The sequence below is a fragment of the Phyllopteryx taeniolatus genome, chromosome 15 (assembly GCF_024500385.1).
Source record: "Phyllopteryx taeniolatus isolate TA_2022b chromosome 15, UOR_Ptae_1.2, whole genome shotgun sequence".
Classification (NCBI taxonomy): Eukaryota; Metazoa; Chordata; class Actinopteri; order Syngnathiformes; family Syngnathidae; genus Phyllopteryx; species Phyllopteryx taeniolatus.
In genome coordinates this window covers 4279928-4296664 of record NC_084516.1, presented here as the reverse complement: position 1 = coordinate 4296664, position 16737 = coordinate 4279928, and the positions used below count along the sequence as shown (strand labels likewise).

Sequence of the window (16737 nt, the reverse complement as noted above, 5' to 3'; positions counted from 1 at the left end):
TAAGATATAAACTATTTAAATTCTGCATTAAGAGCCAACGCCAATGATGAAAGTTGTTTGCAATTTGTTGACGTGCCAGAGTATACATAAGTGTTAGCGTGGATAGCGTCGCGCTACAACACTCGTTAGCCAAGATCGCCTATCCTACTAGGTGATGTTAACCTAACCAGGTCTACCAAACAGACCCCGTTCAAAACTATTTGTGAAATTAAATTAGACAAAGTATAAACCATGCTACAGTACCTGGTGAACACTGAAGGTCAGGGAAGCCTTTTTTTTTTTGGTAATGTTAGCGTATGTCACACATCATTACATGGTCGCTAGGGCAACACAATCTAATGTGGCCGCCGGCTCCCTCAGGAACGTACGTACACTAGGCCTGATTCCGACATTTCTCAGCATTGTGTAATGAATAGTCGTCTGAAGGGAAAAAAATAAATTCATTCAAGCTGATTCACGTTTCTCTGAGACTTCCATGACCTTACCGTACCCACTCAGTCGATGTTTTTAATCCTTGCTAACAAGGCTAGCTAGCGGCTGATCCCTAGGCAAACAATCCAAGCATCGGGAACACTGAACCCCTAACCAATACACAGATCTCTAACTACACCACTGAGGTACACTAAATCAAAAATTAAAAAAAATCAATAACCCACATTTTTTATTCCAATACTTACATTTAATATCAGAAACTTACTTTTGACACTTAGAAGTGCATCAAATGTCAGATACCTTTGAGTTTGAGGCTGGTCTTTGGTTTAGTATGTTAAGAGAAGGGTTGGGGTTTGGGGTTTAGGTTCAAATTAGGTTAGGGTCCAGTTAAGTGGTTTAGATTTAGTGGTTAGGGTTCGGTTTAGTGGGTCAGATTATCGTCCAGTTCAGCGGATTTAAGGTTAGGGTATGAGGTAGACTGAAAAGTTCAGGGTGCAAGTGTTTATTAACTCTGTGACCAAAGGGCCCTCAATTCGATTCCCAGTTTGTGTTTTAAAACACCAACGCGTCCAAAGCCGCATCGAAATGTCAACTTCTTATTAGCAATGCATGACTTGACTCCTGCATGTCCATGTGTCGTTTCACGGGACAATAAGGCGGTGTAAGGCAAAGACCCTGTTCACACGCTGGGTGTCATCTCTGACCCCCCCGCCCCCCAACTTCCTCACTCTTCTCCCTTTCTCCGTGGCGCGTTGCACACTTACAGTCAACAACGAGGCGCTCTAAAGTGGCCGCATCAGTGGTCTGCAAGCTGGCTGTGACACATCAAACATATTTTTTTCCCCCCTCGCTCTTATGCCTTTCTCTCCATGACGCGTGCACACTCACGGCAGACAACAAGGCGCTCTAAAACAGCCACACCAGCAGACTATCCGAAGGGATGGTGCATTTTCAGAGGGTTGGCATAGCGAGCGAGAAACTGCGTGTCACAATTGCGCCACATAACTGCTGATGCAAACAAAGGCGCTTAAAGTTCTTTTAGTGAGGGAGGGGCAACTAATGCATCGCTTGCCCCTGTTTTAGCCAAGCCCAAAAAATCAGGACAATTGAAAAGGTAAAAAAGGTCATGTAATATGTCTACAATTGAGGACTACATAGCACGTTTTTTTGCATGTTTTCAGCAATTTAAATGTCTAATAAATTTATAGGTACAAAACTCTGAATAAGCTTTACAGGATCTTAAGGGTTAGGTTAGTGTTTCGGGTTTAGAGGTTAGGGTTGGGTTAGTCAGGTTAGGGTAGGGTTCGTTCCTAACTGCATTCGGCTAGTATGCTTAACAGGCTTTGCTACTTGGCAGCTACCAACAGAAGGCGCAACGGAAAGCAGGCCAATTTTGCTGCCTTAACGGGCTGACACAAAAGGTCCCGAGACACCCTTGAGGCTTCATTTTTTTCCGCAACAATGACAATAAAGTATGACTCATCTATTGTATCAAATGAATGACCATACCTAATTTAAATAAGCAGTCATGATCTGTCATATGCTGATTGAATATCCGAGATGATCAGAAGGCGCACAAAGGACGGAATCCAATTATTTGAAGCGGGTTCATTTCCATAACGAAGTCAGCATCCGCGCTGGGTTAACGCTTTGTGGCAACGACGCAAGGGCCCTTAGTCCTGCTCACTGGAGCTGCAACATCCAACCCCCCCCTCCAGTTACAGTTCCATTGACTCCTCTCCATTCTCCGTGATGAGCCGCCGCTTTATTTGCTTTCACGCTCAGTTGGCCTTCGTTGTTTGCTCAAATGATGTCATGCCAAGAGACGCTGTGCGGTCGCCTTTATTTGGTTAAAAATCTGTTTCTTTAAAATGAGCTAAAATGCCCTCGAGCCGCATAGTATCATAGGCACCAGGTCCAAGCAAGTCTCTTGGTATCTAGTCCAAAGTCCCGTGGAAGTCACTGTTTGCCTGGTCAAGGTTCCTAGTTGTGTAGCCAAAGACATCCCGTTCTCGTCGTTCGTCACTAGTCTTAAATCCCGAGAAAATCCCTAGCTCTGATGAGTTCTTAGTTACCCGGTGCAGGTCTCAAGTAAGTCCCAAACTATAATGGGCCTAAAAAAAAAACATGATATGCAGGAACATCTAATTAACAACCGTCTTACAGTGTTAAAATGTGTAAAGGTATGCCACAATGGTTTTCAAAGCATAAAAAAAAAAAAAAATTGTTCATGGGTTTATCATGAAACTCAGTTGAGTTTATTCTTACATCGGGTTTGTACTGGTTCACGTTGAGTGCTTAGGTGCGCAGAGTTTACACGAGCAGACATATCTGTATCCTTGTGAAAAAAATAAATAAAAAATGCCCTAAGAAGAGGAAAAACAAAGAAAATATTGACTCAGCCTTACATAACTGATGCACTAGAAGGTTTTTAATCTTAAACTACACGGTCCATGTCCAAAATCACCTTGTCCAAGTTATGTAGTCCTAATAAAAATACACGGTACCCTGCACCGGGTCTGAAGCAGGTTCCAAACTACACAGTCCATGTCCAAAAGCACCCTGTAAAAAGTCATTTAGTCCGTAGTCTCACTCAAGTATCTAGTTTTACTGTATGTCTGCTAGTCTGAAATGACCATCAAATCCCAAATCATATGGTCCGAGTTTCATTTAAATCTTTAGTATTTTTTTTAATATATTCATTCCCCCCCGACAAAAAACATCCCACAATGACAACGTAGCAAATTTATGAAAAAAAAATACAAAATCACAAAAACGGTTTCTTTTTAAGAGGGTACACACCCAAAAATGGATACATGCATAGAAACAAAATGCTACTTACATTGATGTAAAAACGGTCGTCTGCTGCCACCGTGTGTTCATGAGGAAGAAGTTCAAACAGATTAATTTAAAAAAAAAAAAGTATTTGATTTAAAGGAGACGTTCATTCCCCCCGCCCCCAATTTTAAAAGAGATATTGGTCTTAATTCCAAGGCTGGAGCATGCTTTTGTTAAAAAAGTCACAGGTTTACATACATTAAGATTACAATACCTTCACACAATTTGGAAAAACCCAGATGATGTCTTGATGTGTTTGGAAGCTTCTGATTGGTTTGTTGATAAAGTTTTTCAGTGAATTACAGCAGACACCTGTGGAGTTTTTGAAGGCACACCTGCAACCTAAAATCGGCCGAGATATCAGTTAGATTTGTGGACTTGCAAAAGTCTGGTTCATCCTTGGGTGCAATTTCCAGATGCCTGAAGATGGGTTCTGTGTCCCCGAGATGAATGTGCTTTGGTCCAAAATCTGCATATTAACCTAGAACAAAAGCAAAACACCTTGTGAAGATGCTGGTGAGAGTATGTCATTACCCACAGTGAGACGAGTACTGGAAAGGCCACTCGGCCAGGAAGAAGCCATTACTCCAACGGAAACATCAAAAATACAGATTACAGTTTTCAAATGCACACAGGGACAAGGGCCTTCATTTTAGGAGAGATTTCCTGTGGTGTGATGCCACTAAAATTGAACTGGTTGGCCATAATTGGCATTGTTATGTATGGAGGAACAAAGGGGGAGCTTGCAAGCCTGAGAACACCATCCCAACTTTGAAATACGGGAGTGGCAGTATCATGTGGGTTTGTTTTGTTAAAGGAGAGACTGGTGAATTGCAAGAAACATCGTTTCTTTTTATATAGTGTATGTAAATGTGTGTGTGTGTGTGTATATATATATTTCATTTAATTCAACAGAAATTCCAATTGCTAAAACAATAGAATATATAGGTATTTTTATTGTACTCGATTTGTTTTTCCCGATTTTTTTTCCATACATACTCAACATATTTCATATTTATTTTTGGTTTGAACATTATTATTTAGATTTTTTGATTTTAAATGCCTATGTTCTTTTCGTGGACTGTATAATGTGTATATGTAATGATTATGGTGATGACATTGTCATCGTTGCGGTTGGTGACGCTGGCTTTGGCGACCGCCGCGCATGCGCACTGGCGCCCCTCTCCGCCTCTGCCTGGCGACCAGCGGCCAACACAACTTGGCACGGGCGAGCCCACCAAATTACGCTTCAATTTCAAAATAAAATATAATAAGAAAAGAATACGGCGCTCGGGGAGAGCGGGCGCGATGGCCGCCATCTACGGGAAGATATTTGTGGGCATCTACGTGGAGATAAAACGGAGTGACGGTACGTAAACCGAGCCTGCCAGCGGCTGCTCCGCGTCCTCGCCGCCGGTCCTGCTGCTGCTGCGGCCGGGATGGAGCTAATGTCCACCGCGGCTAGCGAACATTCGCCGTCGTCGTCATTTTCGCTAGCGTCCTAACATGTCCGCCGGAACCTTTTGAAAGGAACATGCGGGCTTTCTCCATTCTGACGCTGGGTGTCAGTCGGCCATGGCGGTGGCCTGGTGCTCCGTAAGAGATGTCACCTGCCCGCGGTACTTCCCCCTCCCGAGGTTCCCCCACCCCCCCCCCCGGTTTTCCGGTGCCGGTTGAGCGGCGTCATGGGTGCCCTGCGTTCGCCGCCGCCGACGACGAGGGAGGGGTCCACAAGGGGCCTGTACCCCAGGCGTAGGCCACGTCTTCCTCCCAATGGCTGCTTGATGTTCTTCTTGCTATTTGAAATGTGTCACATTTGGGGATGTCTTGTCAGTCAAGTGGTCCTGCTCAAGAGTGGACATGTTGCCACGCCCTAACTAGGGTTCATCGGTCCAGTTTTGAGCCTCAAGCACCGCCGTACTTTTTGCTTCTGTTAGCGTATGACACATCGATACATAAACAAATATGTGTTCTCCCACAATTCGCAGGGGATCGGGATAGAGCCTTGCCATGAATAGCGAAACTCGACAAGTCATTGACACCACCCTGAAAAGGTTTACAATTCCCTGTAGATACCTCAAAAGCACTACTTTTTTGTTAGACACGGCTATGGCCTGTCTCAATGAAGCTCCTCCCCTCAATTCAACATAGTTGCTTGGCACCACAATCCCACCAGATGGTGCCAAGGCAATACTGTACTTATATATTAGACACTGCTTTGCCCTGAGCACAAACTAGGGGAATACTGTAGTTTTTCTTAAAATACAAGCCACTGCTTGCAATTCATGTCTTGGGTTGATAAGGTATCGATACACGAGCATGAAATATCGATATCATTATATTCGGTTTCCAAGAAGTGCTGAAGTGACTTTTTCCATTATTGCCAAAATGTATTGTGATTCATGAGACCAATATCGTGATATCGTCATGCAAGTTACTAGTCTGGACCGCTCAGAGACCACGCATGCCATGACGGGCGCGATACAATATCGTCACACTGGCATCTCATATCCATCCATCCATCCATTTTCTGAGCCGCTTCTCCTCACTAGGGTCGCGGGCGTGCTGGAGCCTATCCCAGCTGTCATCGGGCAGGAGGCGGGGTACACCCAGAACTGGTTGCCAGCCAATCGCAGGGCACATAGAAACAAACAACCATTCACACTCACAGTCATGCCTACGGGCAATTTAGAGTCTCCAATTAATGCATGTTTTTGGGATGTGGGAGGAAACCGGAGTGCCCGGAGAACATGCAAACTCCACACAGGCAGGGCCGGGGATTGAACCCGCGTCCTCAGAACTGTGAGGCTGACGCTCTAACCAGTCAGCCACCGTGCCGCGGCATCTCATATAGATCTCATTATGCAATGGGGATATGGGATACGAGTGACCATATTGTATCGTTATTGCTGTATCATGATATCAGTTGAATAATCAAATGATGGTACCGTATCATGTATTTTGACCTCCGCCCCCCCCACACACACACACACAGGACGAATACACCAGGCGATGGTCACGTCGCTGCACGAGGACAACGACAGTGTGACGGTGGAGTGGATCGAGAACGGCGACACCAAAGGAAAAGAGGTAAACGGCCTCCGTGTGACATAGTTTCATCAAAATCACAACAATCATAACATCCGCTTGGCTTAGATCGACCTGGAGAGCGTCTTCGCCCTGAACCCGGATCTGGCTCCCGAGGAGGAAGTAGCCCCGAGTCCCGAGACTCCTCTTCCTCCTTCCAACGCAGCCAAGACCAGCAAAGTACCCAAGGTCCGCTCGTTACTTATTTCTCCGTCATATTCGATAGTCCTTGATTTGTTATGACGCTCTTTCAACCTTCTTTTTTTTTTTTTTTTTGTGTCCAGACCCGACGAGTTACCGCCATACCCAAACCTGAGAACCCCCCGCGGGAGAACAGAGGTAGTATGTCCCAAAAGTTATCGATAGCATTGGCTGCTAACAGGATATGGCCGGGTGTTTTTAATGTAACTACAATTGGCAACAGACAAGGGTAAACAGATGTGTGCTTAGTTTTTTAGCATGTTAGCGGTTGCTGCCTGTCAATATAATACCATTTTTTTTTGCACTTTGGTTTATTAGCTTAGCACTCGCTAGTCCATACTGCAGGCCTTCATCCTGTTTACATGCTTGCGACCAATAGGAGAAGAGTGCGACGTCAACGTGGTTTGTTGTGATCCGTTTTTGGTACACAACGAATTTCTCACCTCAGAACCAGGTGGTCCAAAGAAATCGTTTACAAGCCATAAACTAATTCCGACCACAGAAAGTTAGCTACAGTTAGTTAGCGTAGTATTCTCCTAAGACACAGTACGATAATTAAGATAGATTAGAATACTGTATGGCAGCGCAATTTTAATTATTGTGTTTTAATGTCATATGTTAAACTCCAAAAGACCACAGATCGGTGATGCTAAATTTGGAGGTTACAGCGAACCCCCACTAAGAACCGAATCCAGCTGCGAATAGCAAAAATCCGCTAGTAACTGACCCGGAAAAAAAAAAAAAAAGGTTTATAATTGCCTATAGATGCCACAAGATGGCAACAAAGCACTCATTTGTCGAAATGAAGCTCCTCAACTCACTTCAACGTAGTTCCTTGGCACCAAGATGGCACTAAAGCAATACTTTATTTTGCCTAATTGCTAGCAAATTTGAACAAGACTCGCGGACAACGCTAAATCGTGCCCGACTAGAGTTTTCATCAGTTGAGCCAACATGTAACCGTGTAATAACTCCACTCCCATTTTCAAGTTGTTGATGTAGTTGTGCGACTCCTCAGCCGCGGCAGTGGGAACCACCCGGGCCCGTCCGAGCCAGCACAGCCAGCCCGCCGAGCCCCCTCCCCCGTCCATCACCACCCAGCCCGCAGCAGCCAACCAATCACTGATCCAGCAGCAGAATGGTAACACGCACACACACACACACACACACTTTTGGCCCTCGAGCACAATGATGTCATGAGGCTCACAGCTGGACGAGACCGTGTCAAAAGACCCATTGTGGGACTAAAACAGTTATTTCATCTTTTATACATAAACACATTGCATACTACTACTACTACACTACTAAAGAAATATTTTACAAATGAGGATGTCATATTTTATGTTGGCAGCGCACCCAAGCGACACGAGGCGCGCCTTGGTGTTTGTCAACATTTTGGCCGTCGAAAATGAAATTCAACCAAAAGTTGTAAAAACTCATTTCAATTCAATGACTCAAAATGTATTAAAGTCTTTCTACAAAGTGACAACAAATTCCATAGAAATGCAATTTATGTGTAAAAAAAATCACTAGAATAATTAAAAGTTCCATTAAATAATAAAGAATATAAAAAGCAATGAAATAACAATGAAATGAAATAACTATTAGTTCCAGACAACGATTAAAAAGGTCATTAAATGAAAATGCAATTACTAACTAAACTAAATTAATTATAACATTTCCATTAAATAAATAAACATTTTCAGGAAAATATTTTATAAATACAATGAAATAAATGTCAGTAAATAACTAATAACTCCACGAAATAATGTAAAATGTCATTGGATAAAAACGCAATGAATAGATAAAATACCATAGTAATTAACATTTCGATTAAGTAATTAAAAATGCCATGAAATAAATATAAATGTCATTAAATAACTAATAAATCAATGAAGTAATTGAGTAAAATTATATAATACATTAAAATTAATCATTAAATAAGCATGCTGTTAATAAATAATATACCATAATTGATCCAAAATTAATGAAATAAGTAAAAACAGTCATAAAATATTTTAAAAATATAAATAAATAAAAATATCATGAAATCACGAATAATTTCATGGAATATATAAAAATAAATATTATGCAATGAAAAAATAAAATACATAATAATTAAAAATGCCATTAAATAAGTAACAATCGTCATAAAATAAAAATAAATCATAATTTAAAAAAATAAAAATAAAGCTAGAAATAAAAAACAATGTAATTGAAAAACTAATAATTAAAAAATACAATTCAACAAAATGGAATTAAATAAATAAAATAATGTAATATTATATATTATAATAAATAGAATACCATAATAATTAACATGTCAGAATATATATATTTTTAAATGCCGTGAAATAAAGAAATATGTCATTAAATAATTAAAATGGCCATTATAGTAGTAGATTTACTCATGAGGTTCAACATTTAGTTAACAATACATTTTTTTTTACAATTTATTTAATTGAAAATGGAATATTTTACATCAATAATCAATATTTTCATTTGTTTTGTATATATTAAGTTACATGGACATTGAGTATTCCAAGATGACCATGGCTTGTGCTCAGATAAGAGTGAACACATATTTATGTATTTATTTTCCTGATTTGGAATGATGGCCGCTGACTCGTTTTTGGTGTTTTTTGCAGCGCGAAGGAAGTCCAACTGCGTGAAGGAAGTGGAGAAGCTGCAGGAGAAGCGAGAGAAGCGCCGACTTCAACAACAGGAGCTCAGAGAAAAACGAGCGCAGGTGAGAGCACGCACACGCACACACACACACACACACACACACACACACACAAACACGCATGCGACACAACGGGTCTATCGTTGCAGGAAGTGGACGTCAACTTGCCAAACTACGAGATCATGTGCATGATCCGAGACTTCCGGGCCAGTCTGGACTACCGGCCTTTGACTTCCAATGACCTGGTACTTCACATTTACTCCACCTTCATCAACTCCAGATAAAAATACATCATCGAAATATGAATGAATTCAAAATGCGGAATAATTGATGAAATTGTCCATGCATTAATTCAAAACTGTATAATAAAATAAATCGAAATGTCATGAAATAATTCTGAAATAAATGTAAATTCAAATTTGACAAAATAATAAAAAAATGCCATGAAATTAACGCAGATGTTTTATTAAATAAAGGATAATTCAATAAAAATAGCATAAAAAGTATCAAACTTAAAAAAAAATGCAATTAAATAAATGGAAATACCATAAAATAATTTCAAATTCAATTAAATAAATGCAAATGCAATTCAAAATTTCTAATTCCATTCAATAAAAATATCATAAAATGAAAAGAAATAATTTTTTGAATTCAAATTTTATTTCATAAATGAAATGCCAATGAAATAATAAAAAAAATAATTCAACTAAATAATTAAAGATGCAATTAAATGAATTTTAATACCATTAAATGAGTACAAAAAGGGAATCAGATTAATACAAATTTAAACGTTCATCAATTGGTGAATACATTGGCCTTCAAATAAATGATTATTAAATGGGTTTAATGTAATTATTTTAGATTGTATTTAACAACATAATTAATTAATAGACAACTAATTTGCCGTTCTGTTTATTTAGCTTGGAGACAAAAAAAAAAAAAAAAGACCCAAGAAAGGTTCATGGGAATGTTTGTTTCCACCACAGATTGAGGAACATCGGATATGCGTGTGCGTGCGTGCGCGGCCCCTCAACAAAAAAGGTACGCGGCGCTCGGTGTAACTTCTCGACAGACACGAAGAGGACCGCGCCTGACCTGGATCCGTGCCTCTGCCCGTCTAGAGCTGTCCGTCAAGGATCTGGACGTGATCACCATTCCCAGCAAAGACGTGGTGATGGTCCACGAGCCCAAGCAGAAGGTGGACCTGACGCGCTACCTGGAGAACCAGACCTTCCGTTTCGACTACGCCTTCGACGAGAACTCCACCAATGAGATGGTCTACAGGTGCGCCGCGCGAAACGCGGACTATTTCGCCGTGACGTCATCACACGCGCTTTTCTCCAACGGCAATGCTAGTAAACAAACAACCAAATGGAGTTAGCCTACTCTAGTTCTCAGAGCGACTGTGAAAACGGGGGAAATGGCTTGATTGTTGATTTTAGCCTTCGTTTCTCCCGCCGTAGTTTGAAAGCGAATTCGTTTGAACGCCGGCCACAGACATTAAGAAAAGGGTCGCTAACAATCCTCATGCTTGTTATTAGCGCAAACTCGGCCATTGTTGTTGCTAAACGCTCGCAGGTTCACCGCTCAGCCGCTGGTCGAGACCATTTTCGAGCGGGGAATGGCCACCTGCTTCGCGTACGGGCAGACAGGAAGTGGAAAAACGCACGTGAGTGCTTTAACTTTGACAGCGATGACGAGCGCTACGCCTTTTCTTCTAACTCGTGTTTCCCTGCAGACCATGGGAGGGGACTTCTCGGGGAAGAACCAGGACTGCTCCAAAGGCATCTACGCACTGTCCGGTAATCTTCCATGATGGCGGCACGTCCTCACCTCATTCTAACTCGTCTTCTAACGCTTCTCGTTCTTCAAAATCTTGTTGCTCCTCTAACTCTTTCATATTCTAAATCACACTCTTCTTCTCGGTCTTCTTATAGCTCTTCTTACAAATCTTGTAACTCTTCTAGCTCTTCGTCGTCTATCTCTTGATGTTCTTCTAACTCTTCTTCAACTCTAGTTCTATCTTGAAGCTTTCTTCCAGCTCCTCAATAGATTCTAACTCTTCTAACATTGCCGCCTCTTTGACAACCCTACTTGTAAACTCTTTGTCTTCTAACTTGTGATGTTCATCTAACGCTAGTTATTCGAATGATTGTCTTCTCACGATCTTTAAGCCTTCTTCCAGCTTCTCATAAAATGAACTCTTCTAACTCTAATGCATCTTCTAACTCCAACTCTTCTCTTAACTTTCCATGTTCTTGTAAATCTTCTACCTTTTAACTCCCCGTCTTCTAACTCTTCTTGTTCTTATAACTACTCTTCCATGTTCTAACTCTACTTCAAAATCCAACTCTTCTTTTTGCTCTTCTATAGCTCTCTTTGTCCTACAACTCTTCTTCTAACTCTTCTCCTATCTCCTTCCTTTTCATTCAACAACAGTAACTCTTCACATGCTGCTTCTCTCTCAAACTTCTAACTTCTTGCAACTCGTTTTCTTCCCTGAACTCTCGTTCACTCTTTTCTCTTCTGACTCTTCTTCTAAGTCTTCTTCCAGTTCAGCTCTTCTTCTCGCTCCTCTTACACAAACTGTTCTAACATTTCTTCAAACTCCAACTTCTAGCTCTTCTTCTTCCGCTAACTCTTCTTTGTCTTCTACCTCTCCTTCTTGTCGTCGTGTGTAGCCAGAGACGTCTTTCTCATGCTGAAGAAGCCGATCTACAAGAAGCTGGACCTCCAAGTCTTTGCCACGTTTTTTGAGATCTACAGCGGGAAGGCAAGTCACCTCGAAAGAGATGGAGGTTGTTGTGCGCACGCATAGAACAGTTGCAGTTGTTGTGCGTATAAAGCATCCTCCCGCTTCCTGTGCGAGATCCTGTCGGGAACATTCCCCCGTGTGTTTTGCCTCTTCACCCCCAAAAGGTGTTCGACCTGCTGAACCGCAAAGCCAAGCTGCGTGTGCTGGAGGACGGCAAGCAGCAGGTGCAGGTGGTGGGGCTGCAGGAGCGGGAGGTGAAAGGCACGGAAGACGTCCTCAAACTGATCGAAGTGGGAAACAGCTGCAGGTGCCTGACCTTAAAATATAGTCCGGAGCTACGTCTTGAAACTGCTACTTTAAACGCACACGCAGCAGCAACACATACAAACAGCATATACGACCACACTCACGGGCACGGGGATGTCGACCTCAGGACGTCCGGTCAGACCTCGGCCAACGCCCACTCCTCGCGCAGCCACGCCGTCTTCCAGATCATCCTGCGGCGGCGGGGCAAGATGCACGGGAAGTTCTCCCTCATCGACCTGGCGGGCAACGAGCGGGGCGCCGACACGTCCAGCGCCGACCGCCAGACGCGGCTGGAAGGCGCCGAGATCAACAAGAGCCTGCTGGCCCTCAAGGTAAATTCTCCGGAAACGTGCCACGCCCAAGTACAGGCGATGACGTCACCGACGATGTCACTGTCGCCGGGCAGGAGTGCATCCGAGCTCTGGGTCGGAACAAACCTCACACTCCCTTCCGGGCCAGCAAGTTGACTCAGGTGCTGAGGGATTCGTTCATCGGAGAGAACTCTCGGACCTGCATGGTAAGATCCGCCAGGTTATGGAAAACTCTTTGACTATTTTGTTCGTCTAGTAGGACAGTTCATCGCACTACTAGAACGACTGTTTCATCCTCGTGTTTTCTTCTGATAAATGGCTTACCATACCGCATCGGTTAACGGGATCGCGACGACTGTGACTTGACGGCGCTCTTCCTCCTCCGCAGATCGCCACCATCTCTCCCGGAATGGCGTCCTGCGAAAACACCTTGAACACGCTCCGATACGCCAACAGGTGAGCAGCCTCGGCCGTGTCGGGACGCACACGTTTCCTTTCTGTCACGCCTGTCCACTGTGCTTCCAGAGTGAAGGAGTTCGGGATCAGTCCCTCGGACATTCCCTTCTCGCAGAGCGCTCGCTCCGACCTTTCTCCGACTTACGAGTACGAGCGCCACTTCCTGTCCTATCTCGCTACTTCTTGCTGCGACTTGCCTCGTACTTCCACAACTTCCTGTCCCATTCCTGTTACTTCCTGCTCTCTGATACCTCATGCCACTTCCTGTCCTGTCCTACCACACTGCTACTTTCTGTCCTGTCTCACTGTTACTACTTGTCTCATCTTGCTACTTCCTGTCTGCCCTATCATGCTGAAACGTCCTGTCCTGTTAACACTTCCTGTCCTGTCTGATCACACTGCTACTTCTTGTCCTGTCTCACTGCTACTTTCTGTCCTACCTCAGTAGTACTGTTTCCTGTCCTATCCAATCCCACGGCTACTTCCTGTCTTGTCGCACTCTTGCTTGTCTCATCTCGCTGCTGCTTCCTGTCCTGTCCAATCCCATTCCATGTCCTGTCTTCCTGTCTACTAAATACCCGTCCGTCTGTGTGGTGCGGTCAGGGTGAAAGAGCTGTCGGTGGAGCCGGCGGCCACCACGGACCCTCTCGCGGGCGGACACGCCAACCAGCTGGACGTCCTGGAGGCCCAGTGGGGCGTGGGCAGCTCCCCGCAGAGAGACGACCTCAAGCTGCTGTGTGAACAGAACGTAGGTGCAACGCGGCGGTCTGGCCCGCGGGCCGCCCGTTTAACAGTCGACGTGTTCATCTGCAGGAGGAGGAGGTCTCCCCGCAGCTCTTCACCTTCCATGAGGCGGTGTCGCAGCTGGTGGAGATGGAGGAGCAGGTTCTGGAGGACCACAGGGCTGTCTTCCAGGCAAGGACTCAGATCATGATAATTGCCTATATTAGTCATTTATATACTATAAATACAGCACTACTTGCAAGCATATATTTATGTTCTGCAAAAAACGACTACTATTACTGCAGCTAACTGAGCAGTTGTGACTGTCTTTTTTCGTGTATAAACCCGGGTATGCCCCCAAGTGGCCAAGGCACGCACAACAGCGTGAGTAGCACAATGCCCGTTGAATTATCGTGATGCACAAACTGCTCAATCCTTTATTCTTTAATTTAGGCTGTGACTGTATCGTTTTATAAAGTACAACGACAGATCTAATGCGCAACCAATAAACTCAAGATTAGCTTTATATGATATGTCAAATGAACGTTTAGTTTCTGAAACAATTTGTTCCAATCCCAGGAGTCCATCCGCTGCCTGGAGGACGAGAAGGTGCTGCTGGAGATGACAGAGGAGGTGGACTACGACGTGGAGTCGTACGCCACGCAGCTGGAGCAAATCCTGGAGCAGAAGATCGACATCCTCACCGAGCTGAGAGGTAAAAAAACCCGCTCGGAGAGGCGCGTCGCCGTGTTGGCCAGCTGTGAGGCTCTTCTTCTTCTTTCAGATAAAGTCAAGTCCTTCCGATGTGCGCTGCAGGAGGAGGAGCAAGCGAGCCAACAAATCACACCCAAGAGGCCTCGTGCACTTTAGACACACACATTGAAATATCCAAAAGGGAGGCAGCAGCTCGTCTTTTTTGTGTGTCATCTCTGCTCAACACACTTAATCAGCATCATCATCATCATCATCATCACCCACCTGCAGACCCTCCTTTGTATTCCAGTCTTTCCACAGTTGGTACATATCTTTTTTTTTTTTTTTACATTTATTATTTATTTTTGCTAGCCAACGAGGCTTTGCACTTAGGCGACTATGTGACATTTGAGGCTGACTGATATTGAAGCTTGTTCACTGCATATTTAGTATTCGACCGGTTTGGGTTGGTTTTATTGCCGCGAACTGTGAAACTGCACCGCGTTGAACGCAATAAAGGCCCCGGTTATCATTTTTAAAAAATGACATAAAAGTGTTATTTGAAAGAAATTTGTTTTCCAAAATAAAGTTCTTAGCTGTCCTTAAAAATGATGTGACTATTTGATTGAAAATATGTGACAATTTGATTGTCCAAAGGCCACAATTAGTCATAAAAATTACATGAAACTTTAATTTAAAAAAACTAAACATTAATTATCCTTAAAAATGAAACAAGAATTTCATTTTTCAAATATTTCTTTTCCAAAAAAGACCCCAATTATTTTTAAAAATTACATTACATTTGGATTTGAAAATAATGTAAAATTTGCTTCTCTAAAATAAATGCCTCAATCTTCAAAATTAAATGAAAGACTATTTCAAAAAAATATATATATGAAAACCAAAAAATTTTAATCTCAATAAAATTTTAATTTAATTTAAAAACTATTTTTCCAAATAAAGACCCCAATTATCCTTAAAAATTACATTTGGATTTGAAAATAAAATTGTCCAAAATAAAGGCCAAAATCATCTTTAAGAATGATTTTTAATGTAAATGTAATTCAAAAACATGAAAATTAGAATATATTAAAAATAAAGGCCTAAACTGTACTTAAAAATGCAACTGACATGTTATTTGAAAACACAAAATTTCACAATTATCCTTAAATGACATGTTTGAATTTTTTTCCCCCAAAAATAAATCCCAACATTTTTCCTTAAAATTTACACTGAATTTGGATCGCAAGAATTGTGAATTTCCAAAAGACCTCAATCATCCTTAAGGGCGACGTGAAAAGTTAACTTAAAAAATTACGTTCCATAATAAAAGCCTTCAATATCCTTATAAATGACATAATTTGATAAAAAAAAAAAATAAAAGTGACTGAAATGGGAAACGGATTTTATCCAGTATATCACAAAAAAATATTGTCCCCTCCGTATTTAGTGAAGGAGCGGTATTAAATGTGATCTTAAAAAGTGTTAATATTCAGCGTGTTTTTCGCCGAGCTGAGCCAAGTCGGTACAATGTGCAGTTGAAAAGGGGTCTTCGTTTGTTTACACTACACTTTATGTGTATAAAGGTTTTCTAGCATCTTTTATAAGAAGTGTGTGTGGGAGGGACGTAAAAAAAACAAAACCCAAAAACAATGAAGAAGAGCCACTGTGTTTGCATTGATTCTGTCCTTCATCGAGCCGGTGATGAGCTGTAAGCTCGCACTGCATCAAAGGGCCTGTCGGGGTCGCTGTAATCAAACGTTCACGCTCAAAACTGAGTTTCATTTACTGTAATAATAGTCATAATAATAAAAAGCTACTTCCTGTGGTTGAAGTTATTAATTTTGTGATTATGTATTCATTAGGTGCCTCGTGTCTGCTTACGGCTAACATATTACCATATTAGCAATCGTTGACTTTGTGTTATGGTGATTTTGTGACTTTTTATTTTGGTTCGTGGTTATGTTTGGGTGACTTTATCCTATATTCACCCCATTGCCAATTTAGTTTTTACACTGGCCAGGGTGACTGATTTTGAAGTCTCAGGGCAGATTATATCGACATGGCAACATGTAGAGGCTGAAATCTGATTGGACGAAATATCTAACATGAATATTGAGATACTGTAAGCAGTGCAGTCAAGAGAAATGCTAGCAAATGAAGAGAATAGACTGGGGAATAAATGAACAAAATTTCATGGAACAAATATAATTTAGGCCAGTTCTTCTGATACAGTTGAAAATTTAAAA

The 16737-nt window shown here is 42.2% G+C and overlaps 1 protein-coding gene across 3 annotated transcripts; it reads left to right on the top strand.

Moving 5' to 3' along the window:
- Positions 1-4405: 4405 nt before the first annotated feature.
- LOC133489867 (kinesin-like protein KIF2A) lies at positions 4406-16316 on the top strand. Of its 3 annotated transcripts, none has more exons than XM_061799076.1 (21): positions 4406-4639; positions 6266-6360; positions 6427-6546; positions 6642-6696; positions 7577-7699; positions 9207-9307; positions 9394-9489; positions 10231-10285; positions 10366-10528; positions 10823-10913; positions 10983-11046; positions 11926-12017; positions 12164-12306; positions 12433-12614; positions 12764-12822; positions 13005-13072; positions 13142-13219; positions 13676-13820; positions 13886-13987; positions 14375-14510; positions 14580-16316. In XM_061799076.1, the coding sequence occupies exons 1-21, from the start codon at positions 4579-4581 to the stop codon at positions 14663-14665; spliced, it is 2115 nt and encodes a 704-aa protein (XP_061655060.1). In that variant the 5' UTR covers positions 4406-4578; the 3' UTR covers positions 14666-16316. The 3 variants fall into 3 exon arrangements, with proteins under 3 accessions (XP_061655060.1, XP_061655059.1, XP_061655061.1); XM_061799075.1 differs by having other exon boundaries at positions 4409-4639; positions 12433-12637; positions 12712-12822; XM_061799077.1 differs by lacking the exon at positions 13142-13219 and having other exon boundaries at positions 4409-4639; positions 12433-12637; positions 12712-12822.
- Positions 16317-16737: the final 421 nt, after the last annotated feature.